The 13,749-nt window shown below is 34.7% G+C and overlaps 1 protein-coding gene across 1 annotated transcript in view; it reads right to left on the reverse strand.

Annotated features, from left to right (window-relative positions):
* Cep170 (centrosomal protein 170) overlaps positions 1–13,749 on the reverse strand; it is a 78,519-nt gene that overhangs the window by 59,413 nt on the left and 5,357 nt on the right. The window contains exons 2-3 of the mRNA XM_051186389.1: positions 2,864–3,008; positions 1,822–1,911 (exon numbers count right to left, since the gene is read on the reverse strand). Of these exons, the coding sequence (XP_051042346.1) occupies positions 1,822–1,911; positions 2,864–2,968 (195 nt within the window). The 5' untranslated portion in view covers positions 2,969–3,008. The remainder of the gene's footprint in view (positions 1–1,821; positions 1,912–2,863; positions 3,009–13,749) is intronic.

The following is a 13,749-nucleotide window of genomic DNA, read 5'->3' on the forward strand; positions in this document are numbered from 1 at the left end:
CAGAGAAACATCAATGGGCTCACAGAAATGTGGGCCACCAAAGCACAGCAATAAAGCCAGTTTCAACTCTCTCTGCCTTACTTTAATATCATTTCTGGAGGTAAAAATACATATTCAGGTCCCTTGGAAGTATATTTTTGACAGGGTAAAAGGAATAGTAAGTGTGGAAGTGGTATTTTCAAGTTGAGTATGGAGGGTAAATACCTTCACTATTTTCCTAAACGATAATATCAAGACATATAATAACAAAACTGTTGTTGAAATGAAACTTTCTAAACTTGAATAATATGTTATTAACTATCCTACACAGAAAAATATTAAAACTTTCTTTTCCACAAGGTCTTGGACTGAAAGTTAATTCAATTATATAAATTCAATCATAAATAGCCACAGTTACTATATATAATTACTATATGTATATATAATTCAATCACAAGCTCTCATATATACACACATACATATGAAAAATTCATGAACTGTATAAAGCTGTGTACTGTGATTATAATTACAAAAGCTGAAATCATATGAATCACCCAGTAATTCATAATCAAGCACAAAACAGATATTAAAACACAGGTTTTTTGGTGTACAAAAAGGAAAAAAGAAAACCTAGCCAACAGGAGTTAGGAATCCACACTATTAACATATATCCTTTATAGCACATGCTGCCTACTTTTTTTAAATTTTAATTCTTTCAGCATATTAACATTAACCACTTTATGTTCCTAAATGCAAGGACCTTTTCTTTGATCCCTTTAAGAAGAATTTGAGTTTTAGTCCTTAAAAACTATAGAGTGGCAAAGAGAATGGAAAGACAAATAAGCCAAAGAAAGTCTAACCCATTTGGACTCCTGCTTGGAGAAGAGCAGACAACAGTAAGGCTATAGTCCTGGAGGTGACAGGTTATGTAATGTCTCATGCCACAAGGAAGGTGTTTCAGTACAAATCTGAAGAATGACAACATAATTACATGTACTAGAATCAACAGAATAGTTAACTCAAAAAAGTTCAAAGAATCAATATGTCTTTTAGTAGTAGGCAAATTATAAACTGAAAAAGTTCTATTTATGGATATGCTTTCCATGGGTTTAAAGTATATTTTACATGGATGTAATTCAAACATTCAAAATACAGGTAATTTATTAAATTTCAACAGGCTATAATATCAATGATGATATATCTGATTGTTAGAAGAGCCACAAGAAAATTAAGATGTTGAAATAACTCAACACATCAATATTCTTTCATATCCTTTCATAAAATAGTCTGCAAAATGTGAAAGATCATACAGGAATAAAAAAACATCTACCAGTTACACAAAAATATCTAACAAGCAAAGACAAAGCAACAAGAGCAAATCCTAGTGTTCCCAAAGCACTGTGTGTTAATGAAAATGTTTCATCCTTGTTTCTACTCCAGTCCTCGAACAGAGAAAATCCTCCAGTATCTAGCACCTAATCTACCTTCCCATCTTATTTCTAAAAGTGAGATGTCTCTCCTGTGCCCAAAAGTGGTTCACATTCTTACCACCAGTGACTTTTTCATCTCCCCACAGAAAAACTGCAGTCACATACTGAGCTCAGACTTCCACCTCATCTCCCTAAAGAAATCTATCACACATCATAACATTAAATGCCTTTCTTAATTACTCTATTTATTCCTTAGCTTCTATATATGACTTACATATATGTACTATGCACCTTTTAAGTATTTAAAAGGGAAAGACAAACTAAAGAAAAGGGGAATATACAAACAAGGAATACAACTTTATTAACATTAAACAAGTATTCAACCAAAGTAAAAACTACACGGTTAACTTACCCCATTAAGGCTGCCTAAATCTTTCACCAAATGTTCATCCATAGATGCATCATAATTGATTACTGCATGCTGCTTATCCACGCTACGGGACTAAAAGGAAAAAAGTTTAAGCTAATACCTACAAGAAAATACCAAAATAAGTAACAAAAAATATTTTTACCTATGTATACAATATTAGTGGGACAGCTGAAAAATATAGGGACAGATCAAAAAAGCAGATTAAATTAAATCTAAACTGTATTATACAACATAAATTTGACATTTCCTAAAGACAAAAATAGTTAAGTTTCCAAAATACTCTTATCAATAAATTTATATTTTATATCTGAATTTAAATTAATTAATTTTGTTGGATATATCAAACTGTATAGTTTAAAAATTGTGAAATTGCTACACAGAAATCTAACGAATTGCTGGGTGTTGGTGGCGCACACCTTTAGTCCCAGCACTTGGGAGGCAGAGGCAGGTGGATCTCTGTGAGTTCAAGGTCAGCCTGGTCTACAGAGCTAGTCCCAGGACAGGCTCCAAAGAAATAGAGAAACCCTGTCTCAAAAAACCAAAATAAATAAATACATACATACACACATAGGAAATCCAATGAATTATTTTCTATTTTACCTATCTTATTGTTAAGAAAGTATTACCTTGCAGGATTTCTTCCTATAATACTGAATATTACAAGACAAACTGCATAAGAAACCCAGTCTTACATGATAAAAAGAGACAAAATGATGGATATCTGACCAAATTTATTATCACTTAAAATATGAATTCTAAAACTAGAATTCTTGGAAATGAATTTTTTTAATAAACATAGTAAATGTACCTATATGGACACATGTGTACATCAAACGCACACACACACACACACACACATTTCTCTATTTTAAGCTTTCATTTTTCAAAAGAAAATCCTCAAAACACAACTTATTTACAGATGATACAAGGGTGAAATTGTGTATCTGATATCTGACTGCATACTGTGGCTCTATAAAAGGGAAGACAGCTCTTGATACCCAGCTAAGCCAGGTTCATTTGTTACCTGCAGCATGAGCTCGCAGTCATCTCTTCCAACAAAAATCATCTCTCGTGGCAGCCTGTGGCGAGTGCCTCCACTGCTCACAAGAAACCAGGATGTTAGGCTCATTTCGGCTTAGCTTCTGAACCCTTAGCAAAGCTACATCATCCTGCAGACAAGGGAAAACACATCAGAAACTTTCTTCAGTATCTCATTACCAGCCCTGTAAGTAAGCCTAAAATAGAATTGCCTTCATCAACATTTATACCCAATATAAACCACATGCTCATTAGTACTGTAACTCCACCAAGATTCCAGCTAAAAAGGAAAGAATTAGCAGGGTGTTGGTGGTGCACACCTTTAATCCCAGCACTGGGGAGGCAGAGGCAGGTGGATCTCTGTGAGTTTGAGACCAGCCTAGTCTACAGAGCAAGTTCCAAGAGAGGCTCCAAAGTAATATAGAAAAACCCTGTCTTGAACCCCCCCCCAAAAAAAAAAAGAGAAAAAAAAAATAGAAAAGGAAGAAATTAGGGAAAAGAATTAGTCAATTAGTAAATTTTTATTCTATTTCTAAAAGGCTTCTAGAATCAATCTGTAATTTCCAAGTAAATGCCTCTGTAGTATAATAACATAAAAAAACAACTATGCTGTACAAATACATGTCTTATGGAAAAAGTCTAACAAAGATTGAAATTGAGAAAGTATATCTGATATCTAGCTAGAATAACTCTGGAATCCAAAGACATGTCTTGTCTATCAAGTGTAGAGACTGAGTACAACTTCAACAATTTAAAATTCCAATTCCTTCCTCTTCCACCCATCTCTTTCTTCCCTAGAACTTGCTAAATGGCTTGAGACCAAGCCATTCCTCTCTCAGCTGCCTCCTTAGTGCTGGCATTATAGGTGTGAGCAACTACTTTATTTTATCAATACATTTTTCTTAGAGTAGCATTTCTTAAAATAATACTTACTAAAAAAAAAAAAAAAAGACCCTTAGAGTACTTGTTTACATGATGATATACCTGAAAAATTGGTATTTGTTTCATTAAAAGAATGATAAGGAATGATAAGACTTCATTTTCTAACCTCTCTCCAATAAGAAAAATAATACTACCTAAAATACGGGTTATCTTTTAGACATCTGGATTGATAGAAAAATTTCCCTACCTTCTTACATTTATTCTACTACCATAATTTTGTACTAGAAATATATACAGGAAAGCTGTTTTTGGAGTGAAGAAAAGGGGTTTTATTTTAAGTCTTTTAAAGTATCTGAACGGTGTTTTAAAAGATAACTATACAAGGCAAAGTTTCTTGATTATATGCAATATGGAAATACTGTATGAATTATGCACAAATTCATCTTCCACTCAGATGGGCTTTTGTAACATCATACATTGATCTTTTGAAAAAATATGGTTTTCAGAATTATGCAGATCTTCAAAATGCTTGACTCTTTAATTCACACTACTTTAAAACACATATATTACCATCCATCTCAACAAAACAGAAAAAGTCTTATCAGGTCCCTATAAGCTCACAGGAAGAATTCATTATCTCAAACTATGTCCTTGACACCTAAAATTTATCACTGAAAAGAAAATCCTGTCACTTCTTCTTAAGGTTCATTTTGACAAATACTTAACTATACTTTAGCATCTGTCAATCATTTGCATAAAAAGTTGTTTTATGAAAGCATGGGCCTAGCTCAGCTTACAGCTTACACAGTAACATAACTTACTTTCTTGGAGACAACCACAATAGTCTGGCACAGAGTGTAACTGCTCTGTAAGTACTTTCCTCTAGTTCTGAGAACACTACAAAGGTATGATATTTGTGAGGTAATCTTAGGTAAAGGATTTAATTGCAGCTCTACAACAATGATGACTACAGGTACTATTGGTACAATCTGGTCCAGTGCCTTAATCTATGCTACTGAGCTTTACCACAGCTGTGTCTTGTGCTAATAAAAATGCAACGAGAGGCAGAAAGTCCTTTGATATCACTGAATATCTGGTTCCATGGACCCTTGAAAGGATTTCCTTCAGGGAGCCCCAAGTATCTGTAGACCAAAATTTTAGCAATTATTGTCCTATGGTATGTAGCATTGTCAGTAACACATTAAAACTCTGGAGTCAAACAGATCAATACATAATTCTGAATCCTGTTCTGCTACTTTTACTCTGCATAGCCTTAGGCAAGGTGTAATAAGGGCCATGTTCCTTAGTTTCCTCTCCTATACTTAAGAGTCATGATACCACTTATTCAAGTTTTGTCAGGAATACAAATCATGTTTTCATTTTTTCCCTATGATGTATATACTATGCTGCACTTGAACAGGAAATAAACTATAATGGAAGGAAGCATTCTACAATAAAATATATGCATACTTAAGCCAAACATTGTACAATGTTCTGGGGAAAATCCTGTTTATTGTGTTAAAAGTCACTGTCTTAGTTTGATTTTTGCTACTGTGATAAAATAAGGGTTTATTTGGCTTACAGATTGCAGTACATCATCAGAGTAAGCCAAGACAGGAAGTCAAAGAAAGAAACTGAAGGCAGGAATTGAAGCAGAGGCCATAGAGAAACATGCCATACTGGCTTGTTCAGCCTGCTTTCTTCTATAATACAGGACCACCTTCCCAGGGGTAGCACTGTCGATAGTGGGATAAGTCCTCCCACATCAGTTACCAATCATGAGACTGCTCCCCAGGCTAGCCTATAGGCCAGTCTGATGGAGACATTTTCTCAATTGAGCTTTTCTCTTCCTAGGTGACCTTAGTTTGTGTAAAGTGGACAAAAAAGCTAAGCACTATAGTCACGTACACATACACGATGCACACAACTTTTACAAAAATAAGCAAATAATTCTGTATAAAGTTGTAACAATCAAGTCTTAATACTTCTCAGCTTATATATATAAAATCAGCTTGGTGGACTTAAGTGGTTTGTTAAATCTCCCAGTTACCCAACCATTCAATGCAGATGATCTTAGTCTAACACATACTTTCTGTCAAACTGGTGTTTAGCATTTCTTTCACTACTTCAGAATACAGTCTCCACGGCCCCATCAATAGAGAGCCAGAACTTAACTAAAGGAAAATCTTCCATGTAAATATATCACATAATTTACATACCCCATTTACAAGGAAGAACAATTTTAAAACACTGAATAGCAAGTAGGTCAATAGTTACATACTTTTTAACAAAAATGAAATGAACAAAAATGAAAACTATAATACAACACATTCAAAGAAAATCAATTCATCCTAAACAGTAATCTAAACCATAAGAACCAAAAACCAACTTCTTAGTGTAGAAAAATCAGTTAAAAACAGCTTTTAATTCTCATTTGCTATAAGATAGTCTTCAAACATTTCCATAGCATGACATAACTGACTATATAATATGTAATTATTTGACATGATTGTATTCATTCAATTATTACTATTACATAAAATAATGTGGTTAAATGACTTTATAAATATCATGGCTTTTCATGAAGCTTAAAGTTAAAGAATAAACATTTTCTAAACTGAAACAAAAAGTAATATTTAATATACAGCATATTCTTTTGTGGGTTAAGGCAATGACCTTGAGTCCTCTAAATATCTTTTTTTCTGGGGAATGCAGTATAGCATAAAGCTACATTCTCTGTTTTTCTCTAAGTAGCTCTAACATAGATTTTCCATCATTCCCCAGTTACTCATTTTTTTCTTTATCCTTGTGTGTATGTATATATGGTTTTTTGTATTTACAGTTTATGTAGCAAGAGAACATACAGAGATCAGAAGTTGATGCTGGATATCTTCCTTGATCACTATTTATTGAGGTGAGTGCTCTTGCTGTTCCTGAAACCGATCCATCCAGTTGAGCTAACCAGACTGCACCAGGGACCCCAGGTATGTACTTCCTAAGTGCTGGGATCACAGGTAGGTCATTTATGTGGGCTGCCAAGCAATTTAAAAATGGGCAATGGACCCAAACAGACATTTCTCAAAAGAAGACATGTAGTGGCTGACAGTACACACCAGGAAATGAAGACAACCCAGAATGAACTACCACCTTTATCCATTCAATGGGTATTGTCAAAACACCACAAAAGATAACAAACACTGATAGGAACTGTACATGGGAATGTAAATCAGCACAGCTATTATGAAAAACATTATGGAGGTTCCTAAAAATTTAAAAATAGAGCCACTGTGTGATACTTATAGGTGTATTTATATACAAAGGAAGTGAGATTCATGGGAGAAGCATTTGCATTCCCAAGGTATTGCAGCACTAACCCCAACAGGCAAGAAACAAAACAACCCAAATGTTCATATACTCAGGAAGGCAATATAGTTCAACCATAAAGTACAAAATCCTGCCATTTGACATAGCACTGATGGAAATAGAAGTTCTTGGATTAAATGAAATAAACTAGGCACATAATTAGGATGTATTATACAATCTCACTGGTATGTACAATATGCAAACATTGCTCTCATAGAAGTAGAAGATATAATGGTGGATACTAAAACCTGGGAATGGACAGGAAGGGGGTAATGAAGAGAGACTCGTAGATCAATAATGAACTAATTTATAGTTCAATGTCAACAAGAAGCTCTGATATGCTATTGCATAAAATGACTTTAGATGATATAAATTCCAAAACACTAGAAAAAATATCAATGTTGAGGAGACAGTTCAACTGTTGAATAGTCAAGTTCAACTCATTTAAATGCTATACCAAGTATCTATGTACTAAAACATATGATATACTGAAACATATACATACCTATTGAGAAGCCTAACAAATCCAGGGTTGCTAGGGCAAACAAACAAAAGAATCTTGCTTCAGGGAACTCAGTCCTGTAGAGAATGCTGCACAGTTAGATGGAAACAGGAAGCTGTCCTTATTCTAAACTGGAATGAGGACATGAGATGATCTCACCTGTCCAAGCAGAAGGCCCAAATAGTTTCTTCATCTCTTGCTCCTAGTCTAGAACAACCTTTCACCCACCACAATAGACAACTATCCTCCCTCGTTCCCACCATTTCCCACCGTCCTATCCCCCTCCCTGTAAGAGATCAAATCTAATCTACAGCAGAAGCTATTTTTAATGAATTAAGGAACAGTGATGACTCTACCAAAAGTCTTGATGAGCAGGTAACAGGGAACTCTAGGGTCACTTAACTTCTGTTACCGAGTATACCTGGTCCTTACTTTCTAGTTAAGATTCTTCTTTAGCAATCTCTTACAGTTATCTTCTCGCCCAATAAGACCTAGCTTTCCAGCAGCTAGATGATAAAAGTTTAACACTCAAACTTTGGAAGCTAGAGAGATGTAAACACTACATAGCACCACAGTTACACTTTTGCCTTCTTAGGGCTATAATTAGTTTTAAAATTAGACTTTCCTGTGAGATCAGATCATCTTAGGAGCCAATGGATTAGCATTTTAATACTTTGAAACCAATCAAATCTCTCTGCAGCTGTCAAAAAGAGTACAGTGTCACTGTACTGTACATTCCTATACTTTACATTTTAATTTTATGTTTGTTTAAAATGTTGGTTGTTCTTAGAAACAAAATGATAGTGCAACCTTTCACAACATCTGGCAATCTAGCATAAAGCTAAAGCAGTTCTGAGAGCAAAGTTTATTTTTTACTTTTATCATTATTTTTGTGTGGTGGGGTCAGGAATGGTAGCACGTCTTTCTAATACCAACACTCTAGAAGCAGAAGCAGAAGCAGATGAAGGCAGATCTCTGAGTTTATATGAGCCTGTTCTACATAGACTCTGTCTCAAGATCAGTCAAGCAAAATAACACACATCAAGGTTTTAGAAAATGACAAAATGGATGAGAAAAAAGCCCTTGAGGCCTCAACACTATGCAAAGAACTCTAGGCAACTGAGAAAAGCTGGGAGTAGGAAAGGATTAGGTGTGCAGTGCCAAACAGCCCTGAAAACATACAAGTGACATTACAGGAACTGAGCAGGTTATATGTAAGAATATAAATGCATGCAACAACAATTAATGAAAGAAGAGGCCATGAATTTGAAGGAGAGCAGGAGAGGTATATGGGAGGATCTGGAGGGAGAACAGAAAGGGAGCAATGTAATATTATAATCTCAAAAATTAATAAGAGCAAAATAAAATGATAGAATGCATACATAAAAAAGAGGAAGTAACCCAAACTCAGAAAAAAAAAAAAAAACAAAAACAAAACATTTTCTATCATATGTGGATTCTAGATTTTAATTTTTTGAGTGTGCATGTGGCTCATGAGATTGGGGGGGGGACTATAAAGGGGAGAGGAATCATTGGGGGAGAAGGGGGAGGGGTTATTAGAGTATATGCTAAAAACATGGAATGGGATCTAGGAGGTAGAGAAAGAAGGGGTGGGGGAGGGGAGTAAAGGAAGAAGATCAATGACAAAAAAAAAAATTATATATTAAAATGCCAGAAAAAAAAAAAAAAAGGAAAGAAAATGCCAGAGGGAAACCCATTACTGTTGCTTGTGGTTACATGTAATTCAAATTGAGAACTGATGTCAAGAGGGTTCTGAGTGACGCAAATTATTATAATGGAGTTTTGAGATAGACAATAGCATCACCACAGGGCTAGAAAACTGTGCATTATGCAATCCATGGCAAAAAAAAAAAAAAAAAAAAAAAAAAAAAAAAAAACCTGGCTTCCTTACATTATATACCTAGTGTATAATTACTGCATGCAATTACTTGAGCTAAGCCACATGTTAAGGATAGTCCAATCTTATGCTCTGGAAATCAGCTGGCTGATTCATCACCAGATGGCTTTATACGGAATAATGCTCATCTTACCTTGCAATTTCTGCTCTTGCAGAGAAATAAATAGCTGGCTATCAGTCTTCTGAGTAGAAGGGGTTTTTCTCTAACCTTTAATTTTAATAAAACATTATCATTTACCAGGTGACAACTTTTTTTCAGTCACTAAGAGGTAGGAGAGACAATGACCTCTAAAGTATTGGCTCACTGACTCCCTCTTTGCAGAGTACATATTTTTTTCCCCAAATAAATGAAAATTTAAAAAGAGGAATAAAGTGATACATTTCTCCTTCCGAATCTGTCCTCTGACCATCAGTAAAACTCACATCTAAACAAATGTAATAAGCCACTGCATGAACTAGCTCATAAGACTTTATAACTTGTACTTCCCCTATCTTGTCAAACATTAAAAAAAAAAAAAAAAAGAAGAAAAACTTTAATTGTACAAATTTGATATTGATATTCTTGTTCACTTCTGGCCCTGAACTCAGTCTCTAACAGAAAATACATTTGAAATTTAAAGTCTTTGATCTTGATGCCATGTATTTGAAAATAGAAGAAACAGCTATAGCTGGATTTCATATACAAACTAAGAATCAAACAAATGCCACTCAGGTTTCAAAGTCAAACAGACACAATTTTCTGTGCCTCTGTAATATAACAGAATAGCGCCGACTAACATTTAGCATGTACCGGACATTTTTCTAGGACTTTTATACGTAAAAAATGAACATATAAGTATACTGTCTTAAACTCCTGGTTTTCTTGAAAATGGACACAAATAATATATATCAATTCCCAGAATACTTCAGCATTATTTGGAAAATACTACAGATACAATGGATAAAGTGGAGAATCAAGAGAAAGGATCTAATCTCATAGAAGCAAAAATAAACAAATAGCTAAATAAACTAAAGCAGCTTCTTTGACAGTGGAGGAAAAAAATAAAACTAACCCAAGAGAAAAGGATGATGTAATAGCTTAGGGTGGTACTCTTTAGACTGAATGGTTAGAGGATGTAGCCTTGAGAAAATAACAGCTATATTTCAACTCTGCTGTATAACTGACTTGATCTGGGACAAATAATGAAAAACTCTTGGGAAAACTTCATTTACTTTAAACCACCCTCATTTGTACAGTTCCTCACAAAAAAATAAATCTGCAGCTGTGTTGTTTTTGGATTGCTACCAAGAGAATGACTCCATGCTCACAAGAAAAACTCAGCAGTAAGAATAGTTTTTGAGCTGAGCTGGGCGATGGTGAGAGGCAGCTATATCTCTGTGAGTTCGAGGCCAGCCTGATCTACAAAGCAAGTGACAGGACAGGCTCCAAAGCTACCCAGAGAAACCCCATCTTGAAAAACCAAAAAGAAAGAAAGAAAAGAAAAGAAAAGAAGAAAAGAAGAAAAAGATGTATTCAAATGATGAAATTGAAATGTGACGTGATGCAGTGACCAAACACTCTGATCCTCCTTGGCTTCAGGGCACCACACACTTGTGATTTTCTCATATTGCTGACAGAATTTCAATCTTTCCTAATGCTAGTGTTCCAATGTAGCAACATAAAGGATCTCAAATGCTGGGCCTCTTAGCACCTTAATTAATTTCCTACCTAAGTGACCTCTACTAGTTTACTAGTTGTAGTCAAATTGTATCTATTTTTAACCCTTCTCCTCAGAATTTGTGTCTTATAGATCCCGACACCTACCTGACATGTTTACTTTGATGTTCAATAAAGATTCCTAACTTAACACGCCCAACTCTTGATTCTGTAAAACCAGACATGGACAATTTTTATTACCATCATCACAGTTAACTCTAAACAAACTTAGTCTAGATCACTCCAATTATTTCTTAGTTCATCTTATTCCCATACTTGCTCCCCTCTAGCCACTATCTATAAAACAGGCTATCCTTTCAAAGCCCTCAATAAATTCCCACGGCACTTAAATAACATCAACCAATAAAAGCTCTCTCCAATCTTAATTCCTCCTACTCTTCCCTCTCACTCACCTCAATCACAGTGGTCTCTTTGTTCTCAAAGTCACTTATCCCATTCCTTACAGAACCATACTGCATGTGAGAATATTCTCTATCAAGATACCTACATGCCTTGCCCCCCTACCTAAGCCAAAATGTTAAATACCTTGGGTGGTGTGGGATAATGAACACTGTTTTTGAAGACTCATTTCTTAAACTCTCAGAAATAACAACATTTAAGATACAGTGTGTAATTAGGCTTTCTTTCCTGTCAAAGATGGAAGGAGGGCAAATAATATTTGTATTTGTTTGAGGGATACATAAAATACACTAAAGCTACTTAATGGCACTGGAGAGATACTTATTTACAAAACAGGTAAGAAGGAATTTACATACCATCATTAAAAAAAATGACCATTTATATGTACTGACACCTTGAAAATTAAAGAAAAATTGACCATCACTGACTTTTATTTTGATAATTTTATTCAGTTTCTTTTGGCTTTTCTTTCTGTCAAATGGCCATAAGTTTTATCAATGCTATCTTTTTTTTTTTTTTTTATTATTCAGATCTAGTTTCCATGTTTCATTCTTCAGCTACAGTCTAAATGCAGTTGTAATGTAAGGATTGTTGTCATCATTTCAAGTCATTCAGTCTAAGGTTGTGTCACACCCTTAACAATAGCAATGTCTTTATTGATGCTGATGAACTCTTCTTCATAGCACCTTTCCTTACTCAGCTTTATTATCATAAAATTATTATCCATATCCTCCAAACTCCTAGTTTCATCCAATTCCTCTGTTACTTAGGGAAATAAGAACACACCAAAACTAAGCAAGTATTTTTCATTATCTCTGTATCACTTCTCCACCCCCAGCATATTTTGTGTAGCATTTATTCTATTTATAAATCTGGATGGTTTTATCCTTGGCTATGACAAGTACATGGACAGGAAGGATGATGACAATAGAGATATGGCTTATTAAATTTATAAATGTCCAAAAGCCAGGAAGGGAAGCTAATCCCCTAGATAACAAGACAGAATCACGATTCAAGAAAATCTCAACAGATTTTTAACTATAGTCAAATTAAAACAGAGAAAATTTAGTAGAAGGTAAGGGTACATCACTGCTTCAAAAATATCACCTATGTTATAAGTGGAATATGTGAGACCTAGACAAATATAAGGGTGTTTAGATTGCATCAGTAATTTTCAAACATTTCAAAAAGCAACATGAGAACTATAAGGCTGCTGACTTTCTAATGGTTAAAAACACTAGAATAAAACAAAACCCACAATTAGTATCAAAGACAACTTACAACTTATTAATAATATCAGTTCATAATAAAGAACTTTTTAGAAAAGTGAAGTACAGAATCTCACTCTGAATTACAAAAAGGTTACTTTTAAGAGCCATATGACCCCGCTCCTTCCCCATGTCTCAGAAATTAGAAAAACATTACTGTTGCTAAAGATGCGACACAGCTTCAGACCCCAAACAAAAGCACATAGCTTTAAATAAGCAATAGCTCATTACACTGTACAGCCAGACCATAACTGCAGACTTAAATATGTAAATTAAACTGAAAAAAAAAAAAGCATTGACTCAACTGTCTCAAATCAGTTGGTAGAGACAAGATGGAGGAAGCTACATAATGTAAAGTTGCAAATGGCAATTTTGAAAATTTTTATTGAGAAAAGTCTTACTGTATTCTTAAGACAGAACTACACTAATAGGAAGAAGTCAGCAAAAGTAGCACTAGATCTCGTGCTTTTTCATATCTTATTATGGTTGACTTTCACTTCTATTCAATTTCTCCCTCAACTCTTTGTCTTTACTCCCTACTCTCCATCTCCAGGATTCTAATCTTTCCAACTCACATGTGTGTTGCCCCCTAAAGAATCATGTTTTCAGAGCTGGACATTGGTGGTGCTCACCTTAATCCCAGCACTTAGAAGGCAGAGGCAGGAAGATCTCTGTGAGTTCCAGACCAGCCTGGTATACACAGCTAGTTCCGAAAGCCTCCAAAGCAACAGAGAAACCATGTATTGAAAAAACAAAAACAAACAAAAAAAACCATGTTTTCCTCTCATGGGCTTCTTTCTAGTGTCCTAGGTGTTGTGTATGT

The sequence above is a fragment of the Phodopus roborovskii genome, unplaced genomic scaffold (genome assembly GCF_943737965.1).
Source record: "Phodopus roborovskii unplaced genomic scaffold, PHOROB, whole genome shotgun sequence".
Taxonomy (NCBI): Eukaryota; Metazoa; Chordata; class Mammalia; order Rodentia; family Cricetidae; genus Phodopus; species Phodopus roborovskii.